We start from the raw sequence: 12,440 nt of genomic DNA, 5'->3' as shown, positions 1-12,440 counted from the left end.
TATAAAATTGTTTTAGCTACTTAACAAATCATACTTTTTGGCTTAGTCTGTGTTATTTGATATTGTATAAGCTGTCTGGTATATCTTTTTTCATCCACTGACTCTCTGTTTTTCTGCATCCTATGTTTACGTGTGCTTCTTGCCCAACACATATAGCTGCATTTTTTTTGTGTGTGTGTGGTACATGGGCCTCTCACTGTTGTGGCCTCTCCCTTTTGCAGAGCACAGGCTCTGGATGTGCAGGCCCAGTGGCCGTGGCTCACGGGCCCAGCCGCTCCGTGGCACGTGGGATCCTCCCAGACTGGGGCACGAACCTGTGTCCCCTGCATCGGCAGGCGGACCCCCAACCACTGCGCCACCAGGGAAGCCCCCATATAGCTGCATTTAAAAAAATACCTAGTCAGGAGTTTTGCCTTTTAAATAAAGATTTTATTCCACTTACATTTATTGGATGGAAAATAGATACATCTGTGGAAAGACAGGAGGAAAGAATTAGGGGGGTAGTTCATAAAAACTGAAAGTGATTGTTTTAGAAAAAATTAAGGAATGTACTGTCTTCATAAGTTGGTAGATCTTGATACTCTTCCAAGTGAAATAGCCTCAAAATGTAAGGCTAGTTCAACTGTGGATCTAGATGATAAATTCATGAATGCCAGAATCATAATAGTATATTAAGGGAAGCTAGTGAGTTTAAAATCTCAGGTGGAGGATAACCCTGTTATCCTATGAAATGTTATTTTGGGATCACCTTTGAAGACAAAATAGTAAGCTGAATCATCAATAATTCTGACCATTATGGTCTTTTAAATTGTTCTTATAACATTTAAGTTGTAGATTTTCTTCTGGAAATAAGCTTTTTAAGTGGATATATATATGTTTCAATATTTTGTTAAAATGAAAAGCATTTGGATTTGTTTATTATAAGATGTTCTATCACAGTTGTTATGCTACCTGACACATGGTAGGAGATCAGTAAATATTTGACATCAATTGTAGTAATATTTTTTGGATCTGTTTCCTAAGGTAAAAGAAATAAAATCAAAAATAAACAAATGGGACCTAATTAAATATAAAAGCTTTTGCACAGCAAAGGAAACCATCGACAAAAGAAAAGACAACCTACTGAGTGAGAGAAAATGTTTGCAAAAGATATGACCAATAAAGGGTTAATATCCAAAATATATAATCAGCTTATACAACTCAATATTGAAAAATAAACAACCCAATCAAAAAATGAGCAGAAGACCTAAGTCGTCATCCATATGTCTACTTTAGAAAAATGTCTAACAGGCACATGAAAAGATGTGCCACATCACTAATTATTAGACAATGCAAATCAAAAACAACAATGCCATATCACCTCTTACCTGTCAGAATGGCTACTATCAAAAAGTCTACAAATAACAAATGTGGAGAAAAGGGATGTGGAGAAAAGGGAACCCTCCTACACTGTTGGTGGGTATGTAAATTGGTGCAGCCAATATGGAAAACAGTATGGAGGTTCATCAAAAGACTAAAAATAGAACTACCATGATTCAGCAATTCTACTCCTGGGTAAATATCCAAAGAGAACAAAAACATTAATTCAAAAAGATACATGCACCCCTCTGTTCATAGCAGCATTATTTACAATAGCCAAGATATGGAAGCAACCTACGTGCCCATCAACAGATGAATGGATAAAGAAGATGTGGTATATATTGGATTGGCCAAAAGGTTCATTCGGTTTTTTCCACAAGATGGCTCTAGTAGCCCTTAAGTTGTCTTTAACTTCATCTGAAACAATTTTGTTCGATTGTATGTGACAGCTGTCATATCAACGTGCATTTAAAAAAAGACTTACCAAAATTAGCTTATTTTTGTATAGCCATATTAATATTGAAGATGGAAGAAAAAACAACATTTTCAGCGTATTATGCTTTATTATTTCAAGAAAGGTAAAAACGCAACCAAAACACAAATTAAGATTTGTGGGACTTCCCTGGTGGTGCAGTGGTTAAGAATCTGCCTGCCAATGCAGGGGACAAGGCGGGTTCAATCCCTGGTGCAGGAAGATCCCACATGCCATGGAGCAACTAAGCCTGTGCAGCACAACTACTAACCCTGCGCTCTAGAGCCCGTGAGCCACAACTACTGAAGCCTGTGTGCCTAGAGCCCATGCTTCACAACAAGAGAAGACACCGCAATGAGAAGCTTGTGCACCACAATGAAGAGTAAGCCCCCACTCACTGCAACTAGAGAAAGCCTGCACGCAGCAATGAAGACCCAGTGTAGCCAAAAAAAGAAAAAAGATTTGTACAGTGTATGGAGAAGGTGCTGTGACTGATCGAACATGTCAAAAGTGGTTTGCAAAGTTTCGTGCTGGAGATTTCTTGCTGGATGATGCTCCACGGTTGGGTAGACCAGTTGAAGTTGATAGCGATCAAATTGAAACATTAACTGAGAACAATCAACGTTATACCACGTGGGAGATAGCCCACATACTCAAAATATCCAAATCAAGCGTTGAAAATCATTTGCACCAGGTTGTTTATGTTCATTACTTTGACGTTTGGGTTCCACATAAGTGAAGCCAAAAAAAAACCTTCTTGACCATATTTCCGCATGCTATTCTCTAGTTAAACGTAATGAAAATGTTCCGTTTCTAAAACAAATTGTGACAGGCGATGAAAAGTGGATACTGTACTGTAATGTGGAACGGAAGAGATCATGAGGCAAGCGAAATGAACCACCACCAACCACGCCAAAGGCCGGTCTTCATCCAGAGAAGGTGATGTTGTGTATATGATGGGATTGGAAGGGAGTCCTATATAATGAGCTTCGTCCGAAAAACCAAACGATTAATTCCAACAAATACTCCCAATTAGACCAACTGAATGCAGCACTCCACGAAAAGCATCCAGAGTTAGTCAACAGAAAACACATAATCTTCCATCAGGGTAACACAAGACCATGTGTTTGTTTGATGACCAGGCAAAAACTGTTACAGCTTGGCTGGGAAGTTCTGATTCATCCGCTGTATTCACCAGACATACCTTTGGATTTCCATTCATTTCAGTCTTTACAAAATTCTCTTAATGGAAAAAATTTCAGTTCCTTGGAAGACTGTAAAAAGCACCTGGAACAGTTCTTTGCTCAAAAAGATGAAAAGGTTCGGGAGGATGGAATTATGAAGTTGCCTGAAAAATGGCAGAATGTAGTGGAACAAAAGGGTGAATACATTGTTCAATAAAGTTCTTGGTGAAAATGAAAAATGCGTCTTATTTTTACTTAAAAGCTGAAGGCACTTTTTGGCCAACCCAATATGTATATAATGGAATATTACTCAGCCATAAAAAAGAATGAAAATTTGCCATTTTCAACAAGGGATGGACACAGAGAGTATTGTGCTTAGTGAAGTAAGTCAGATAGAGAAAGACAAATACTCTTTATGTTAATGCTTATATGTGAAATCTAAAAAAGGAAAACAAACAAATGTATATAAGAAAATAGAAACAGACTCACAGATATAGAGAACAAACTAGTGGTTACCAGTAGGGACGGGGTGGGGGGGGTTAGATGGGGTATGGGATTAAGAGGTATACTCTACTATGTATAAAATAAGCTACAAGGATATATTGTACAGCATGGAGAAATATAGCCATTATTTTGTAATAACTTTAAAATGGAGTACGATCTATAAAATACTGAATCACTATGCTGTGTACCTGAAACTAATATAATATTGGAAATCAACTATATGTCAATAAAATACAAAAATAAAAAAAATTTAAATAAAATGTATAGGGCTTGATATGATGAGTGGTAGAAAGTGACTTGGGTATCTAGCTTAGGTATTTGGACAGGTAATAATGCCACTATTGGAAGGTAGGAATCTGTACTTCCTGTAGAGGAAAAATATATTGGATGGCAAGACATCGAGTTGTTTGGCTATGCTGATTTTGCGGTGATTGTGAGTAGAGTGTGCAGGCTTGGAGCTAAAGATCAGGCAGTTCTGGAAGCCATTTAAGTAGAAGAGCTTACCCAAGGGTAGCTAATGAGAAGATTGCTGGTAACAAGAAGTGCACCAATATTGAATTAACAGAGCCAGGAAAAGCAATTGAAAAGGAGAAATCAAAAGCATGAGAACAAGTATTAATGGATATCAGAAAAGCATGAAAGCAGATACTTGCAAGAGGGTGGAAGTGTCAGTGTCACACAGTGATTAGGATCAGACTATGAGGCCTGAAAATGTTATGCAATCAAGAGTTCTCTGAGGACTTACCTGTAATGTCAGTAGAATAGTAGGATAGAGGCCAGAGTTAATAGGTTTAATCTGAATCATAGTGGATGACAATGCTTTTTTAAGGCTGTATGTAAATGGAAGAAAAGAGGAAAATGAAGTTAGATTCTTTCCTCAACCTTGTACCAAAAAAGTTCCAGGTGGGCTAAGCATTGAAATGTAATATTAAATCATGAATATAAATATAAATAAAATACGAAACTCAAGTGACAAAAATACAAGGACAAAGAAGGCTTTTTGAAATATGATGGCAGTGTCATGAATTAAAAACACAGTATTTGTACAGATATCAAAACAAACCATAAGCAAAATTATGAGAGAGGAGAAACTGGGAGGGGTGGAATAGGTGATTGGCAAATTGTATGAGTATTGATTGGTACCTAATATTTGTATGTTGCTTTCTAGTTAAAGAACCTTTTTCCATATATCCTTGAATTTAATTATCATAGTAACTCTGTGAGGTAGGTACTTTTACTGCTATTTTAAACTGGCAGACCCAGAACTTGAAACTAGATTTTCTCCTAAATTCAGTACTCTTTAACTCTGTTAACAGTCACTTTTCTTCCATTCATTCATTCACTGATGCAGAACACATTCTGAAAGCCAGATCAACACAAAAAGTAGAGAAGATACAAGTAATCTATGTAAACTAGGGAAATGTGACATAAATAGTGACAGAGAAAACTTTACAGCATTGTAAATGAATATTATTTACAAATATGCTAGTTAATTTTCAAATTTAAGGAAAACTGATGTCTTCGTATGAGAATTTAAATTTCTAAAATGACTCAAAGTAGTTGAACAATCTGGCCAAACCAATTATAGCCATGAAAGAAACTAAATAGTCCAACATGTATCTAGAGAGGCACTAGACCCAGAGGATTTTAATGGATGAATTATACTAAATTTTCAAAAAACAAGTAAATCTTAGCTATGAAAATATTTCAGAGCCCAGAAAAAAATGGAAGCTCCCAGCTCATTTTATGAGATTGGCATCCCTTTAAAGATACTAATAAGATAAGATGCTACCATCACTGGAATTGTTTAGCATGTGCATATATCTGCATGGAAAGGAGACAGGAAGTTGGGAGCAGGGGATTTCGGGTCAGAGAGGGGATTAAAGAAGGATTTTCAGTTTTCATTGTGATGTCTGTATTTACAGTGAGAAATATTCAGGTATTATTTTTTAATTACCAGTTATTTCTGTAGAGTTTTGATAAGCTTGGCTATTTTATAAAACCAAGATTTTTACTTTGTAATATTTTCCTAGATAATTTAAAGTATTTCATTTACTGATTTTATAATAGTTCTCATTACTTGAAGTCTGCTTAATCAACACATTGTCTATTAGCTCCTAATTTCAAGAGTGTGTAAATTCAACTCTTAACAATTTCAAGACACACATTTTTTATGGAAACATAGAGATCACAACATATCCTAATTCAAGCTACATTTACCAGCTCATCAATATTGACCTAAATCTATCACTTTTATAAATAGATGGAGAACAGGGCTCAAATGAAATATCAGTGATTCAATTTTAAAGAGCAGTTTTTAAAATATTTTTATCTAAAAGATCCCTCTTTCTCAATCTTGGGTATGATCTTTATCTTCAGTTCTTTTTTATAGGTATTTGATTATATGATAGAACCAGGAATTCACAGGAGCTTGAGGTATCCATGTATTTACATGGTTGCCATGACAAAGGGAAATCATAAATATGGAGGTCTTTTCAAAAAACAACAGATGAAGACTATCATGGTTGAGTGCTTCTTCCAAACTCATCAAGAAAGTTCCATCAGTAAAATTACATCTAAAGAAAAGACTTTAAGAAAACAAACGTGACTGTTTGCTAGTCGATTACGCTGAGGTGTATTAAATGTACTGTATTTACTTGCAGATTGGCCACCTCCAAGAAATGGTAAGCAAAAGTGAACAAGGTCTTGGCTCTGCAGAAGGACTTATTGCTAGTCTTCAGGACTCCCAGGAAAGACTTCAAAATGAGCTGGACTTGACTAAAGGCAGGCTGAAGGAGACCAAGGATGCTCTATTAAATGCTGAGGTAATGTCATTATCCTGTTATAATCTAAATATCAGCAAGGTAAAAATATAATTTACTTTGCTTAAAGTTTATTACAAACATCACATTTATACATAATTATTATTAGTTTCCTAGGACTGCCATAACAAAGTACTACAAACAAGGTGGCTTCAAACAACAGAAATTTATTCTCTTACAGTTCTGAAGATTGAAAGTTCAAAACCAAGGTGTTATCAGGGCCATTCTCCCTTTTAAGCCTCTAAGGGAGGATCCTTCCTTTCCTTTTCCAGCTCCTGGTAGCCCCAGGCATTCCTTGGCTTGTGGCAGCACAACTTCAATCTTTTCTCTGTCTTTGCATGGCATTTTTCCTGTGTCCTCAACATCTTCTTGTAAGAACACAAGTCATACTGGATTACGGGCTTACCGTATTTCAGCGTGGCCCCATCTTACCTAATTACATCTTCATTGACCCTGTTTCCAAATAGCATCACGTTCTGAGGAAATGGGGTGTTAGGACTTCTACATATCTTTTTGGAAACACAATTCAATCTGTTGACAGTTAGTATGCACAGTTCTTTTACTGGTAAGAGTTGAACTCTCATGTATAGCAACTAAGTGATTCTCTGTGACCTACAGAGTTTGGAAAAGATTTGTCTTTCCCCTTCAGGGTCATGAGGCAGAGCAAATATTTAGACTGCATTAGAAGGTAGAGAAATGAACCATACAACTAGGGGACAGTAGCTAGAGATTTATTATTTTTTCTTTCAGAGAGATGGTTTAAGGTGTGGGCTCTGAAGTCAGATTGATTGGGTGTGAATTCTGGATCTGTCTTAGTGTGTAACTTTGGGCAAGTTGCTTTTTCTCAATCTTAATTTCCTCATCCACACAATGCAGGAGAGGAGGGGATAATAATGCATGTCACACTGCTATTGTCATAATTGACTGAGGTAAACCATTACAGGACAGTGCTTAGCAAGATAGTAAGCACTCAGTAAATGTGGCCTTCAAATTTTATTTTTTTTAGCTTAGAATTGGATTCAGTTTCATTTCTTTAAGTTCCTTGCTCATATTTACATTGTTCTTCTATCAAATAGTAGAATATAATAAAAAACTTAAGCAAAACCTTATCAACTGTTCATCTTCTGTTCTGCTGGACAAATTTAATTGAGAAAACATAGGTGCTGCATCACACTTTACCATAACTTTGAGTAAGCTTCTCAAGAGCAAGTGTTTACTTCTTTTCCCACCCCAATAATGTCTAATAAAGTGCTTTGCATTCAGTAAAAGAAAACTCTTTGAGAAATTCTACTCCATTCAACACTGTCTTTGGTGGAAAAAAATAATTCTTAGAGGCAGAGTACTTAGTGAAAATGACAGTTGGCTAGGATGGCTGAATTCAGGTTTCAATACTTCCTGCTTACTAGCCAGGTCAACAGTTTTAGCACTGACTTGCTACTTTCCCATCAATCTGGATATGCCCCTCAACAATGCCGCAATGTGCTACTAGCAAGTGGGTGATCCAGAAAGGGGCATTGTGTTAACAGAAGGATGAACCATCATCTCTTCCTTTTCCATTGTACCCTAAGAGCAGCTACACTGCTGGCAGGGATCAATGGTTGCCAGTGTTGTCCAAACAGGTCATACACAGCCCCAAGCTCCAGAAAACCACTTGATTTATGCTACTCTACAGAGATTTCATATATATCATAATACCACTAAGCCCATGGACCACTGTTTTGAAGTTACAGGATGAAAATAGAAGCCTAAATTTCTCATGATTATTTTAATCATGTCAGTGAGATACAACGATAATGCTTAAGCTCTGTAGATAGCATACTTGTGATATGAATGGGAATGAATTTTAACAGCGTATCTGCCTACGTAATGTGTGTACAGGTGAAGATAATTGAATTCTTAGATACCTATGATATGGAAAATTTAGTTAAGATTATTCATTTAATGCTGACTTTAAACTATTAAAATAATCTGCAAACTTATAAGCCTTAATAAAATAGAGTTTGCACAAGGACATTTAAAATATTAAATGGGTACCATGCTTTTATTGTCAGAAAATTTCAAGTAATTGTCATAGATAGCACTATCAGTTATTGTGCTGTAGAATTTAAAAGTTATAATGCAAGCACTCTGTTATTTGAAATAAGCAACAGTGACTTTGCTTTTGAAGACTAGTCTTCATTGAAAAGTTTTTATTCTTCAGAGTGAGCTAGAACAAGAAAGGCAACAGCATGAAGAAACACTTGCTGCCATGAAAGAAGAGGAGAAACTGAGAGTGGACAAAATGGCCCATGACTTAGAGATAAAATGGACTGAAAACCTTAGGTACATTCTTTACTCAGTAATGTAATCTTATCTATACAGACGTGCAGAAAATGGTTTTCTGTCATATGGCTTATATTGTCTCATTGTTGAAGCTGTAGTAGCAGCATTTTTTTTTTTTTTTTTTGGTGGTACGCGGGCCTCTCACTGTTGTGGCCTCTCCCGTTGCGGAGCACAGGCTCCAGACGCGCAGGCCCAGCGGCCATGGCTCACGGGCCCAGCCGCTCCGCGGCATGTGGGATCTTCCCGGACCGGGGCACGAACCTGCGTCCCCTGCATTGGCAGGCGGACTCTCAACCACTGTGCCACCAGTGAAGCCCCAGCAGCAGCATTTTTAATGAATTTTTCCCATGATTAATTGCAGAGAAATTGGAATTCTCTTTTTCTGCTTAAATATAGATTACTTTTTATTTCATTTCCTGGACTAGAACATAGGGAGAGTACTCACCTGAAGTCAGAGGACTTATTGCTCTAGTACCTATTCTGCTGTTGATAATTTGATAAATCAATGATCTTGGATAAGTTACCAATTTACTTTATGGTCCTTAACTATGAAATAATCACCTCTTATTCTGAGTTGGCTTTTGAAGAGGATTAATTAAATGCTTAGAAAATCTGCAAGCAACTATACTGCAGTTATTGAGAGGAGTAATTCTCTTCACAGATTAAGTGCATTTGTTCTATTTTAGACAAGAGTGTTCTAAGCTTCGCGAAGAGTTAAGGCTTCAACATGAAGAGGATAAAAAGTCAGCAATGTCTCAACTTTTGCAGTTAAAAGAGCGAGAGAAAAATGCAGCCAGGGATTCATGGCAGAAAAAAGTAGAAGATCTCTTAAACCAGGTAATTAATAGTCTGTAGATTATGGAGGTTCATTTTCCTTGACATTCTCTAGCTACAGAAATATAAAACATTGTATGTTAATTCATTGTATTTTGTCATTTTTCATAGGGCAAACTTAACATTTTTTAAATGTATAAAATCAAGGAGACATAATCTTAAACTTATGAAACCGTGTACTAAATAATTATGTTACATCTGCAGTCCTAAATACTGAGAAGCACTTACAGTTTTGTGGTTTAATATTTGAAATGAATGCATTAAAGATTTTAAATGGAAAACTTATTTTTTGAAAGTATAACATCTTTTTCCAAGCCATTAGATACCATTTGGGCAGTGGAAGGTAAAATTTATTAGATGTTATTCTGATTTCCTAAAACCACTTACCAGAAGTGAGTAATTTACTTTCTCACCAACAGGAAGTTGCCTCTTATGCTTCAAAATGACATAAATGAAAGGTGGTTTTCTAAATCTGTCTTCTTATGTCAGGCTTGTTATTTCCATAACATTTACAACTATAATTAAAAGAATTTGCACATTTTCACTCATTTACACAACTTCTAAATTTATGAATTCTTAACAGTCTCTTGCAAAGCCAGTAATTAAATAGGACTGACTGCATGAGTCACCAGTTGATAAGCAAGTGCAGAACTTGGACAAGAAGCAGTTCTGCAATTTAGTGCCAGAAATCCACTATTATCTTTCTATTTGTGATCATGATGAATTTCAAAATAAACAGGGCAGGCTTTTTGTAAGATTATTTATTACATAGGTACATACGTGCAGTGTCTTTCAAGAGTACTTTGAGCCTGCCAATTTGTGACTGGTATTTCATAATAACTTATAATGTTACTCTGGAAAAGGAGTATACCTACATGAATATTTATGAGCTTTTGTGAATAAATAAATCTGAAACCTTTGAAACAAAAATAAAACAACAACTCTCATTAGAATAGCATTCTCATAGAATAGCATTGCTTATTTAGTTACCTTCTGTATACTTACTTTACATTTCTACTTTGGGATCTAGAAGGACAAGTTTTACTGGGTAGAGTGGTACTACTCTATGATGTTCTGTACTTTGAAGATTTAATTTTATCATATAATTCAACTACATGATAAAAATGGAAAACATCCTTAAAAGTCCACCTTGTTTTTCAATCAGGAAGTATTGACATAGACATTTTCTGGCTAGATTTGGCACTGGAAAGAGGGCCCACCACTTCCCCCACCTGTTTTCTATCAAATTATTTTATTCATTATTCATTTATTCTTATATTAAATTGTCAGACTTCATCCATGCTTCTCTGATATTCTTTCCTTGTTGTCTTTTTTTTTTTTTTTTTTTTGGATAGCTAGTCTAAATTGTTCATTCCTGAGAGGACATAATACTTTGCATCTTGTTCGAGGTCTATGTATTATAAAATACTTTATTACATGTGGCTCCAATTTTTGCTAGCTTGATAGAAAGAATTTTTTAATCAGTTTTCAAAGCAGATTAACCATAAATATCAAGATAACCAAGAATTAATTGCCTCCAAAGGTAAAACTGTTCTGTGCTGCTTCAAGCCATCAGGCCATCTCCAAAATTACAGTATCTTCCTTTCTCGCCACTTCTAAAATATGTAGGGCTCACACATTACTGTAGATAAGCTGGCAAATACCTGTTGCATCCAGGATTGTCTACCTGAAGAAAGTTAAGAAAACAACTAAACAAAGGGTTTCACTTTAAAGTGAAAGTGGGTATTATGTTAGAGGTTTCACTCTTTGTAGACGTATGAGATGACAATAGTTCTAGCAAGCCAGCAAGTTTTTAATGGAACTTTGTTTTGGAAAGAAGACCCTTCCTGGTCCTTTGGATCTTGTTCTCTTGATTCTTTCTGATAGTTTCCTAGAGGCTGTGCTCTGACACCTGCTCCACCACTTTCCACTTGCCTGACTCCTGCTCAGCCCAGCTCCTCAAACCTTCCACCCCCCCATCCTGACCCCTACAGCCATTCCGCTCTATTCACCCAGCACAGCCTGCACCCCTCCGCACTTAGGGAAGACAGACCTGGCTTGGGGTTCATGACATTAAGGGAGTAAGAGTGCAGAATAGAACGGGCCTGCGGCCAGGGCCAGGGCAGAAGTGTATGTTGTGAAAGGTATCAGAAGATCTGCATTTTCATGCATTTTAATTCTTTCTGAGTGAACTGAACACAAGTCTAACTTTTGTGCCTTAGCTTACATGTATTTCATCCTACTTAGAGTAAAGAAGAAGTAATTTGTCTTTCACATGAATTTAAACTCTTGAGAGTTAAATTTGATTTAAACTAACCCTCATAGCCTATGTATCAGAAAAATGGGCATAGAAAAGCATAAGAATTTCATTTTTCTTTAATCAGATGTTTTTTACTTTATGAAAAGTTCCAAAAGCTATTATTTTCATTCTGTGCTCCAATCAGAGCCTAATGTTATATCTTTTAGTTTTCTTTTAATATTTCATTGTGTTCTTTTTATTCTATCCAATGATTACACTTTAGTGCAAGACTAATTATGCTTCCTGGGCTGATCAGTGTGTACATTTGAATTCTTGAAAGCAGAAGAACTACATTGTTATTTTTCAACTCAGTCTAAAGAAAAGCGATCATATAGATTCCCCTGTGATCGCATTTTCTATTTGTGATCCTAAACTGTCATCATTTATTTCTTTATTTTACCTTTTTCAAGGCGGATTTAATTTTGGGTCCAATATGACTTCTTTTTCCAGTGCCCTCATTCAGATCAGTGGACTGAGAAATTGGAGAGACAACACAGATCATTCAGGCACAAAATTATGGAATTTTGCAGTTTATGTGTGACTTTCCATTTTGAACTTTGAGGCCCCAAGGTCATTTAGCCGGTTACAGTGATGTATATGACACAGTTTTTACTCTCCACGTATTTACAGTGTAATAGGGGAAA

The 12,440-nt window shown here is 36.2% G+C and overlaps 1 protein-coding gene across 10 annotated transcripts in view; it reads left to right on the top strand.

Annotated features, from left to right (window-relative positions):
- The window catches only part of FAM184A (family with sequence similarity 184 member A), a 116,233-nt gene that overhangs the window by 66,952 nt on the left and 36,841 nt on the right, over positions 1-12,440 (top strand). For all 10 annotated transcript variants that reach the window (XM_059083860.2, XM_067011721.1, XM_059083863.2 and 7 more), the window contains exons 7-9: positions 6,183-6,344; positions 8,542-8,663; positions 9,350-9,500. In XM_059083860.2, coding sequence (XP_058939843.1) covers positions 6,183-6,344; positions 8,542-8,663; positions 9,350-9,500 — 435 coding nt within the window. The remainder of the gene's footprint in view (positions 1-6,182; positions 6,345-8,541; positions 8,664-9,349; positions 9,501-12,440) is intronic.

Source organism: Kogia breviceps, chromosome 13 (assembly GCF_026419965.1).
Source record: "Kogia breviceps isolate mKogBre1 chromosome 13, mKogBre1 haplotype 1, whole genome shotgun sequence".
Classification (NCBI taxonomy): Eukaryota; Metazoa; Chordata; class Mammalia; order Artiodactyla; family Physeteridae; genus Kogia; species Kogia breviceps.
This window is presented reverse-complemented; position numbering and strand designations above follow the sequence as displayed.